This window comes from Danio aesculapii, chromosome 15 (assembly GCF_903798145.1).
Source record: "Danio aesculapii chromosome 15, fDanAes4.1, whole genome shotgun sequence".
NCBI classification, from domain to species: Eukaryota; Metazoa; Chordata; class Actinopteri; order Cypriniformes; family Danionidae; genus Danio; species Danio aesculapii.
The window spans coordinates 11409629-11421448 of NC_079449.1; the positions used below are offsets into that span (position 1 = coordinate 11409629).

Below are 11820 nucleotides of genomic sequence, written 5' to 3' on the forward strand. Positions count from 1 at the left end.
CATAACGCCAGCCGCTCCACCTCCTGTCTGTATGCAGACTCGTCACCGTTCTGGATGAGGCCGATAACAGTAGTGTCGTCTGCAAACTTAATGAGTTTGATGGAGGGGTCTTTTGCAGTGCAGTCGTTGGTGTACAGGGAGAAGAGCAGTGGAGAAAGAACACATCCCTGGGGGGCACCAGTGCTGATGGTGCGGCTGTCGGATGTGATTTTGCCCATTCTGACTAGCTGCTGTCTATCTGTCAGAAAGCTGGTGATCCATTGACAGACAGAGCTAGGAACAGAGAGCTGGGCCAGTTTGTACTCAAGCAGTGATGGGACGATGGTGTTAAAGGCAGAACTGAAGTCCACAAACAGAATCCTTGCGTAGTTCCCTGGTTTGTCCAGATGTTGTAGGGTATAATGCAGTCCCATGTTGACTGCATCATCCACAGACCGGTTTGCTCTATAGGCGAACTGCAGGGGGTCCAGCAGGGGTCCAGTGATGTCCTTCAGATATGCTAGCACCAGTCTTTCGAATGACTTCATGGCCACAGATGTTAAGGCCACAGGTCTGTAGTCATTGAGTCCTGTGATCTTTGGCTTCTTTGGGATTGGGATGATGGTGGAGCGCTTAAAGCAGGATGGAACTTTGCGCTGTTCCAGTGATCTATTGAAGATATGGGAGAAAATGGGAGCCAGCTGGTCAGCGCAGGTTCTCAGACAGGCTGGTGAGACACCATCTGGCCCTGGTGCTTTCCTTCTCTTCTGTTTACTGAAGATCTGACGCACATTTTCCTCACTGATCTGAAGAGCAGGGGGGGAGAGGAAGATGGCTGGAGGTGTTGATGGCTGTGTAGGGCGATGGTCCGGGCTGTGTTGATGTGGTGTTGATGGCTGTGTAGGGAGATGGTCCGGGCTGTGTTGATGTGGTATTGATGGCCGTGTAGGGCGATGGTCCGGGCTGTGTTGATGTGGTGTTGATGGCTGTGTAGGGAGATGGTCCGGGTGGGTGTGAGGTGTCTGGTCATAGGTGTCAAACCTACAGTAGAACATATTCAGCTCGTTTGCAATATGTTTATTGCTGTCGATACTGGGGGACGGTGTCTTGTAATTAGTGAAATCTTTTAAGCCTCTCCACACTGATGCAGGGTCGTTAGCTGAAAACTGGTTTTGCAGCTTTTTGGCATAGTTCTTCTTAGCCACACCAATCTCCTTTGTCAATGTGTTCCTGGCCCGATTGTACAGGATCCTGTCACCACTCCTGTAAGCATCCTCTTTGGCCTGACGAAGCTGTCTGAGTTTTGGTGTGAACCATGGTTTATCATTGTTAAATGACAAGTAGGTCCTGGTAGGGATGCATAACTCCTCACAGAAACTGATGTATGATGTTACAGTCTCTGTGAGCTCGTCCAGATCTGTGGCTGCAGCTTCAAAAACATTCCAGTCAGTGCATTCAAAACAGGCTTGTAAGACCTGCTCTGTGTCGTTGGTCCATCTCTTGACAGTCCTTAATACTGGCTTAGTAGTTTTAAGTTTTTGCCTGTAAGTTGGTATAAGATGAACCAGGCAGTGATCGGAGAGTCCTAGAGCTGCTCTGGCGACGGAGCGATATGCATCCTTTATTGTGGTGTAGCAATGGTCCAGAATGTTATTGCCTCTGGTGGGGCATGTAATGTGCTGTTTGAATTTAGGCAGCTCATGTGTGAGTTTTGCCTGATTAAAGTCCCCAAGTATGATAAAAGCAGAGTCCGGGTGTTGTTGTTCTGTCTCTGTGATCAGATCAGCCAGCTGTTGCAGCGCAGTACTCACGTGTGCTTGCGGTGGAATGTAAACACAGACGAGAATGAACGAGGAAAACTCTCTTGGTGAATAAAACGGCTTACAGTTAATGAAAAGCACTTCCACATCAGGACAGCACATCTTCTTTAACACAGTTACATCCGTACACCACCTTCTGTTGATGTAAAAGCATGTCCCACCACCGCGCGTTTTGCCCGTTGACTCCGTATCGCGATCTGCTCTGTACAGCTGAAAGTCCGGTAGGTTTAATGCGCTGTCCGGAATGGCTTCGTTTAGCCAGGTTTCCGTGAAACACAGGACAGCAGAGTTGTTAAAGTTCTTGTTTTTGCATGTGAGCAGAAGTAGTTCGTCCATTTTGTTAGGAAGAGAGCGGAGATTCGCCAGGTGAATGCTGGGCAGCGCCGTTCTGAAGCCGCGCTGTCTTAGCCTGACGAGCGCGCCGGCTCGCTTCCCACGCTTGCGCATCTTGTAGCGTTTCCACAATGCGGCTGCTCCGCCGACCACAATGTTCCGCAAAACGCCACAAAAATCAAAATCCAGTTCTTGATTAGTTGGTGTGCACTGCCGAATGTTCAGCAGCTCGTCCCTGGTGTAACTGATCGTGTTTGACAAACATAAAACAGGACAGACTAACAAAAACAGTACAAACACTGGAGAACCCCACGCCGAAGCGGCCATCCGCGGCGCCATCTTGATGATCAGGACGCTGGAGCTATAGACAGCAATGGTCCCAACTTGTTTAAAGTCCAGAGAAATAGAAATACCTAAAACATCCTCAAAACAGACCACATGTTTCACTTGTTCAATCAGAATATTTTTAAGCTACAAGAATAATTTTGAGTGCATATGAAGCAAAAAAAAACAGCCTTTGAATTTTTTTATTCTGTCAAACACAAGATAATTTGAAGAATATGACATTTTATATTCATAAATTTTGTATTGTTTAATGTTTTTAATATTGTTAATGTTGCTTTTATTAATTATAACTTTAATCAGTTTGAATGGATTGTATTTTTGAGAACCCATTGATCAAAAATGTTGATATGTATGTGTGTTTTTGTTGTTTATAAAATGTATAAACATAATCATTCATTAGCTGAAATTTTGATGACTTGTTTATGTTTGGGCTGTACTTAGACGTCTATTAGATTTTCACTGACAGCCCAACTTCAGCCTTGTTTTAACCTAGACCAAAATTCACCGTCTATTAGACGTATACATGTAGTCGTTGTAAAGGTGTCTAAATGTAGACTAGTCTAAAATTGAGCTATGATTAGACGTCTATTAGATTTTCACTGACAGCCCAAATTTAACCATTATTTAGCCAATACCAAAATTCACCGGCTATTAGACGTATACATGTAGTCATTGAAAAGGCGTCTAAATCACGTCTAGTTTAAACTTGGACTATGGTTAGACATCTATTAGATTTTCACTGACAGCCAAAATTTAGCCGTGATTTAGCCTAGACGTCTAGGCTATGTTTAGACGTCTAATAGATGTCTTTTAAACCAAAAAATGCTTGCTGGGTAGCTTTTGTGGACACTACTGTGCTACTTGACTAATAAAATAGCTTCGCTACTGAAAAGCTATTTGATTTAGCGACACTGCTGCCACGCTACTGAGAAATGTAGTTAAGATAGTAGTGTCACTACTTGGGTAAGGATGACAGTAAAGATGAATAGACAACAATAAGGACAACAGATCAGATGACAGAATACCCCATAGAATATGACAATACAAAACAGAGAAAAACCGACAGGACAACAGATTAAGATGACATCAACAGACAACATGTACGTCAACAATGCTGATTTTCCTGAACATGCGGGCAATGAGAGTAGACGAAGACAAATGTGAAGTACAAAGCAGAAAGCAGGCATGGGAATTTTGGCACAAATTGAACCCCATAGCCACCTGTTCTCGTCTACATTGCAGTCAAGGAGAGGCACACCTCAAACCAGTTGTAAACAGTGATTTAGAAACAGCCCATATATGAGAAGTGGTATATATTGAGTCGTCTGAGTGAGAAACGGTTTCCATCCGTGAGGCATTGTGAAGTGCGGGGTAAAGTTATTGGCAAGTAAGTTTGTTCCTTGACGGCATGTTTGTAATTACCCTTGTATGTTTGATATTAAGTCTGAGATGTTGTTAATGACCCGCGATCGGCCGCAATCTTTAATTTCCGTGTGAAACAACTGAAAGTTCTTTTAGCATCGGCATCGCGGCTAATCCCGATGTCATCGTTGGCATCTTGTTTGTGTTTGATTATGATTCAGTGTACTATATTCCACATTTATCATGCCTTATGCTGTCACACGTCCTTTATATAATGCAGCTTTAGTAATTTATGTCCATTTATATTCTGTTTACACCCACATTAGTCTGCTGACTGCACTTTCAGAGAGTTGCAAATACTGTTCTGTTTGTAACGGGATAATTATTGTGTCAGTACATAAATATTTTTCGTGTTTGATATTTTATTATTTACTAATACTTATTGTTCATTACAGAGAACTACCTCCTTGCTCACAATAAAAGGTGGAAAATATCTCCTGACTCCTACTCCTTAATCAGTGTGCTCATCAAGCGTGATTGTGTACTGAAGACCTACCTCAATGAAGACTTGTAAAAGAGTATGTGTGAAGTGTGTCAGCCCATCTCCTTTCATAAATGTATTTGTAAAACTCACAATCACATGACTGTTTGAACAGAGTTTAGAACACGTCTCAGTATTTTTCATCCTTCTTCTCCAGGACTGAAAGTGCAGTGGCTGAATCTCAAAATGCACACACAACATTGGAGATCTTTATCATTTGGGCTGAGGATGCTGGTCCTGGGGACAGACCTACATATGTTGGTTTAGAAGTTCTGCAGAACCTACTGAGTGTCACATATGGATTGGATGGACTTTATGGGTTCATGTGCACTTAAAGGGTTTGTTTAACCAGAAATGAAAACTTTTAATTATTTATGTCCTACCAAACATTGATTTGTCTTCGAAGTACAAATGAAGATACTTCAGGTGAAATCTGAGAGCTCTCTCATTCTCTATAGACAGCAATGGTCCCAACTTGTTTAAAGTCCAGAGAAATAGAAATACCTAAAACATCCTCAAAACAGACCACATGTTTCACTTGTTCAATCAGAATATTTTTAAGCTACAAGAATAATTTTGAGTGCATATGAAGCAAAAAAAAACAGCCTTTGAATTTTTTTATTCTGTCAAACACAAGATAATTTGAAGAATATGACATTTTATATTCATAAATTTTGTATTGTTTAATGTTTTTAATATTGTTAATGTTGCTTTTATTAATTATAACTTTAATCAGTTTGAATGGATTGTATTTTTGAGAACCCATTGATCAAAAATGTTGATATGTATGTGTGTTTTTGTTGTTTATAAAATGTATAAACATAATCATTCATTAGCTGAAATTTTGATGACTTGTTTATGTTTGGGCTGTACTTAGACGTCTATTAGATTTTCACTGACAGCCCAACTTCAGCCTTGTTTTAACCTAGACCAAAATTCACCGTCTATTAGACGTATACATGTAGTCGTTGTAAAGGTGTCTAAATGTAGACTAGTCTAAAATTGAGCTATGATTAGACGTCTATTAGATTTTCACTGACAGCCCAAATTTAACCATTATTTAGCCAATACCAAAATTCACCGGCTATTAGACGTATACATGTAGTCATTGAAAAGGCGTCTAAATCACGTCTAGTTTAAACTTGGACTATGGTTAGACATCTATTAGATTTTCACTGACAGCCAAAATTTAGCCGTGATTTAGCCTAGACGTCTAGGCTATGTTTAGACGTCTAATAGATGTCTTTTAAACCAAAAAATGCTTGCTGGGTAGCTTTTGTGGACACTACTGTGCTACTTGACTAATAAAATAGCTTCGCTACTGAAAAGCTATTTGATTTAGCGACACTGCCGCCACGCTACTGAGAAATGTAGTTAAGATAGTAGTGTCACTACTTGGGTAAGGATGACAGTAAAGATGAATAGACAACAATAAGGACAACAGATCAGATGACAGAATACCCCATAGAATATGACAATACAAAACAGAGAAAAACCGACAGGACAACAGATTAAGATGACATCAACAGACAACATGTACGTCAACAATGCTGATTTTCCTGAACATGCGGGCAATGAGAGTAGACGAAGACAAATGTGAAGTACAAAGCAGAAAGCAGGCATGGGAATTTTGGCACAAATTGAACCCCATAGCCACCTGTTCTCGTCTACATTGCAGTCAAGGAGAGGCACACCTCAAACCAGTTGTAAACAGTGATTTAGAAACAGCCCATATATGAGAAGTGGTATATATTGAGTCGTCTGAGTGAGAAACGGTTTCCATCCGTGAGGCATTGTGAAGTGCGGGGTAAAGTTATTGGCAAGTAAGTTTGTTCCTTGACGGCATGTTTGTAATTACCCTTGTATGTTTGATATTAAGTCTGAGATGTTGTTAATGACCCGCGATCGGCCGCAATCTTTAATTTCCGTGTGAAACAACTGAAAGTTCTTTTAGCATCGGCATCGCGGCTAATCCCGATGTCATCGTTGGCATCTTGTTTGTGTTTGATTATGATTCAGTGTACTATATTCCACATTTATCATGCCTTATGCTGTCACACGTCCTTTATATAATGCAGCTTTAGTAATTTATGTCCATTTATATTCTGTTTACACCCACATTAGTCTGCTGACTGCACTTTCAGAGAGTTGCAAATACTGTTCTGTTTGTAACGGGATAATTATTGTGTCAGTACATAAATATTTTTCGTGTTTGATATTTTATTATTTACTAATACTTATTGTTCATTACAGAGAACTACCTCCTTGCTCACAATAAAAGGTGGAAAATATCTCCTGACTCCTACTCCTTAATCAGTGTGCTGAAGTGGTCAGCAACATTAAAGAACTGGCATTCTTAATTGGCCAATACCCAACAGCAGATATTTGCTGATGACCATATTTAGTCTACTCAGGATGTTCCAGGGTTTGCGCTGGTATAAAACCAACTATCGGTCAGCACAAACAAGACGGAACAAGATCAAGACTCGACTCTTTCCACTGCATTGACATCTCAAAACATGGGTAAGAATTTAATATCTATTATGCATATTATATGTTTATAAAAACCTTTCAGAATATAAATGCAAGATTGTTTATAACACAAACAATGCACAGAGATAATATAAAATCCATATAAATAAGCACAAGAGACACATTTACTTTCTCAAACGAATGACCCTTCATACAAAGATGTCCTTCTAATGAATCCACACACTGCAAATGCAAAGTTATTCAATATAAAAGACTAATTATTGGTTTTATTCTAATGAAGTTTTATTGAAATGTTTGAGAGGAGCATGATCAGATATACTCCAATAGCTAATAGTTCAGAATTTTGCAGCACAATGACACACTGACAGTCCTTTCTGTGCTTCTTGTTTAGAAAACAGCAGTTTTGAGCTTAAAAATGTGACTGGAAACTCAACAGACAAGAGCACTGTGGAGAACAAGAGATTTGAGATTTTTATGGCCTGCATTTTCGCTGTAACTTTTGTAGTGGGTCTCATTGGAAATGGGCTGGTCATATTTCTGGCCGGCTGCAGAATGAAGACGACTGTCAACTCCATTTGGTTTCTGAATTTGGCGATTATAGACTTCAGTTTTTTTGTACTTTCAATCACAAATTTTTCCTTAATCTTGAGCCATCAGCACAGTGTCTTCACAGGCGACTTTCTCTTCATCTCAATATCACAAAATCTGTTTGCTAGTGTTTGGTCTCGTGTAGTTATCAGTCTGGATCGATGCCTGTGCACATGGATGGCTGTTTGGGCTCAAAATAACAGAACTCTGTGTAAAGCCAGAATCATCTGCATCGTCATCTTGGTTTCATCCATCCTCTACATTTTACCTTTCTTTAACGTTGTTGGGGTTAAAGGTACAAATGTCGCATATGCATTTATAGTTTCCTTTCTCATCCCCTTCCTGATCATTGCATCTTCATACATCGCTATTGGAGTAAAAATCAAACGCCTCAAAAAGAGGAAGCATTTCAGGTCATACAGACTCATTATAACTGTAATCCTGACTTTCTTCATCTGTTCATTTCCACAATATATTTGCTGGATTTGGAGAGTAATGGCAAAAAATAATAATTGGACTCTCACTTATAAATTTTGGAACCTATTTCATTTTACTCTCTACCTGGTTAATCTCAACAACAGTCTGAACCCATTTCTCTATGTGTTCATGTGTGATGATTATAAGAAGAAGCTGAAACAGTCTCTGGTGCTGGTGCTGGAGACGGCGTTTGCTTGAAGATCATCTGGACATTAAAGAACATAAAATGAGACTGGCACAAAATGATAAACAGGCAGAACAAACCACACGTGAATTGCTAGAGATGTAGAACTTTTTGGGGAAAAATAAAGTTTTGCAATTATTGTTAATACTGTATTTATCACAGTTAAACAGTAACTGTCATCTGTATTCAGCATAATTTTCTGTCTAAGACATATCTTGTAAATTTTAGATTTATAAATCCAGGTTTTGTGCTTGGTTTAGTTATGTGTCCTTGTTTTCAGTGTCTGTATATTCACTTAGGGCTGATTTATTGGTTTAGTTTGGTGTGTGTATTTAAGTCTCAGTCTGTCTTCATTGATGTTTGTGTTGTTGACCTCTTCATCTATTTTATTAGATTAAAAGCATTGTTGTGTATATAATTCATTTCTATTCTCTTTAATCAGCACTAACACTTTATTTATAAGATGACCATTACTGACCAGTTAAGGATTTTTTATATTGGCTAAATCGTTAAAGTCATTTTAAAGCTTTTTTTCTCAGGATTCTGCCACTCCGGTCTTGTTAATTCTTGTTTTGGTTGCAGATTCCAGACACTAGTGCTGTCATGTCTCCTGTCTTTTTCATGTCTGTCATGCCAAATCCTGTATCTTTTCATCTATTTTTAATTTTACCAGTAAGAGTTCTCTTAAAAAGCAGTAAACGTTTTTTTTGCTGAGACAAGCTTTTACTAAGGAATAGAGAGGATCCTTAAGCTAACGATTTCTGAAATATTGTTTTGGATTTTTATTTCAACATAGGCTCATTCTGAAAACGTAGCCCTATTTACATTTCTGGAGACCACAAATTATATGGGTAATTCTTCAACTACGGGCACTTTTATGTCCTTTGATCTTATATCCAAATATATATATAATTTTGTTAAAATTCCTCTTTCTTTGTCAAATTAACTATAAAACCTACTTTTAAAAAATGTACTAGCTTTCTATTATATTTTTTTCATATTATTCAACCTCCTTTTATGTGTCAAAGTCACTGTTTTCACCTTGTTGCACACCCAGAGTTTTAAACTTTAACAATGAAAATAACATTATAAAATATTACTTATCTGGGAACTATTAATGTATCTTAATTAAGCACTAGTGAAATGAGTTAAAAAAATATATATAGTTATTAATGTGATGTTATCAATATTATTTTTTATACAAAATATAGCTGTCGCACAGCATCAGTGTCATTTCCACCACAACACTGAAATTTCGCTTTAAAAAGTTTGTGTGAAAGATTATTTAGCTGGTTTCTATGAAAATGAATAGTGCCATCTGAGAACATGTTCAAGATGAATGGGAATTTAAATTTTCATCAGCAACACATGAAGGAAAAATCAAGGTAAATATTGCTTGATGAGAAAATACATTTATTCTATGTCACTTCCAAACATGTTGTTCCTTCAGAGATGTTTTTAAAAACCAAACAAAATTAAGGTAAATAAGATACATGAACGGCTAGTATCAATTCAAAGCTAATCAGTGAAGCGATCTCTTAACGTTTTAACAATAAACTGTAAAAATGTCATTTCCACCACTTTCATTTTCACCACGCTGCCCCCTGTGGTGGAAAAGACAGCATGTGGTGGAAATGATATTTATGGTTTCAAATCACTATTAATATGGATTGCAAAAGTACAGGGGTTGAACAATGACACTAAAACATTGGCCAATTTAGTGTGGGAGGTTTCATGGCTAAATTTGAGCAGCCGGTGGCCAGTCTTCATTGATTTCACATACCGCCAGAAAGAGCAGAGTGTGAAGGTCTGATTTGCAGAGTAACAGCACAGTTTTGCTAAAAATATTGCAATGCACACAACATTATGTCATATAGTGACATATCAGTTTCAAAGAGGATAAATTGTTGGTGAGTGTCTCGCTGGCACATCTGTGACTACGACAGCAGGTCTTCGTAATGTATCAAGAGCCACTGTATCCAGAGTAATGTCAGCAAACCACCAAGAAGAAGAACCACATCCAACCGGAGTAACTATGGACTCAAGAGGAAGCTGTCTGAAAGGGATGTCCGGGTCCTTACACCGATTGCATCCAAAAACATAAAACCACAGCTGCTCAACTCACTGCAGAATTAAATTTATACCTCAACTCTCCTGTTTCCACCAAAACTGTTGGTCTGGACCTCCACAGGGTCAATATACATGCCCAACTGCTCACTCATGCCAATGCCAAACGCCTGTTTAAATGATGCAGCAGCCAAAATCTTGTGCTATGGGTAATGGAAAACGTATTGTTCTCTGATGAGTCCACCTTCACTGTCTTTCCCCCATCCGCGAGAGTTAAGGTGTGGAGAAGCCTCAAAGAAGCATCCCACCAAGACTATTGATGCCCAGAGTAAAACATGGGGGGAATCAGTGATGGTTTGGGCAGCAATATTATGGCATTCCCTAGGCCAAATACTGGTGCTAGATGGAGGATCACTGCCAAGGACTACCAACGCATTCTGAAGGACCATGTGCACCCAGTGGTTCAAACATTGCATCCTGAAGGCAGTGGCGTGTATCAGGATGATTATGCACAAAAACACACAGCAAGACTGGTGACAGAGTGGTTGGATCATCATGAAAGTAAAGTTGAACATCTCCCATGGCCTGCACAGTCAACAGATCTAAATATTATTGAGCACTATGGGGTATTTTGGGGGAATGAATCAGGAAATGTTTTCCTCCAGCAGCATCACCTTGTGACCCTGAACACTACTCTGCAAAAAGAATGGCTCAAAATGACTCTGGCCACTGTGCAGGACTTGTGTCTGTCATTCCTGAGATGAACTGATGGTATATTGTCCGCAAAAGGAAGTCAGACACCATACCAATGAATTATTCATTCATTCGTTCATTTTCCTTTTGTCTTAGTCTCTTTATTCATCAGAGGGTCGCCACAGCGGAATGAACCGCCAACTTATCCAGCTTATGTTTTACGCAGCTGATGCTCTTTTAGCCACAACGCATCACTGGAGAACACCCATACACTCATTCGCTACGGACAATTTAGCTTACCCAATTCACCTATTGCGCATGTGTTTGGACTGTGGGGGAAACCGGAGCACCCAGAGGAAACCCATGCAAACACACATAGAACATGCAAACTTCTCACAGAAATGCCAATTGACTTAGCAGAGGCTCGAACCAGCGACCTTCTTGCTGTGAGACAACAGTGTTATCAACTGCGCCACCGCACTAATGAATTATTGTGCTCTAAAACCAGGCCTTTCAGTTTTATTGTCTAACCCCTAAAGATGTGTAATTCATTTTATTTTAAAATGAATTTATATAAGATTTGAATAATAATCAGTTATGTACAGTATGCACTGTTAATGTTCATCTGCAAGACAAATCAGTTTTTAAAATAAATTTCAGCTTTACACATGCAAAAAATGTGGGGTTATGCTTAGTAGTTTTGTAAATTGAGTTTAATAAGTGTGAGTTTAAGAGTTTAATATTTATTCTAATAAATATCTAATGTTTTTCTACATTAACACTGATTCATTGTCATTTCCACCACTGCCCTGTCATTTCCATCACCACACACATTTAAAAAAAAAATATTTAAAAACTTCTCATCACACATTAAAAATGTATTCACAATTCATGCTCTATTTAATATACAAATTCAGTTTATTTATTTTCTAATAAGC

At 39.0% G+C, this 11820-nt stretch overlaps 1 protein-coding gene and 1 long non-coding RNA gene across 3 annotated transcripts; both read left to right on the forward strand.

The window, feature by feature from the left end:
• The first annotated feature begins 3454 nt into the window (after positions 1 to 3454).
• On the forward strand, positions 3455 to 5001 carry LOC130242275 (uncharacterized). Of its 2 annotated transcripts, none has more exons than XR_008838955.1 (3): positions 3455 to 3864; positions 4295 to 4428; positions 4538 to 5001. It is a non-coding gene; the product is annotated as an uncharacterized LOC130242275 (long non-coding RNA). The 2 variants fall into 2 exon arrangements; XR_008838954.1 differs by having other exon boundaries at positions 4295 to 4417.
• Positions 5002 to 5795: 794 nt separating this feature from the next.
• Positions 5796 to 8565, forward strand: LOC130241751 (C3a anaphylatoxin chemotactic receptor-like). Its single transcript, XM_056473695.1, has 3 exons — positions 5796 to 6203; positions 6634 to 6903; positions 7265 to 8565. Exons 2-3 carry the CDS (start codon positions 6900 to 6902, stop codon positions 8134 to 8136), a joined length of 876 nt encoding a protein of 291 aa, XP_056329670.1. The 5' UTR covers positions 5796 to 6203; positions 6634 to 6899; the 3' UTR covers positions 8137 to 8565.
• The last annotated feature ends 3255 nt before the right edge of the window (positions 8566 to 11820 follow it).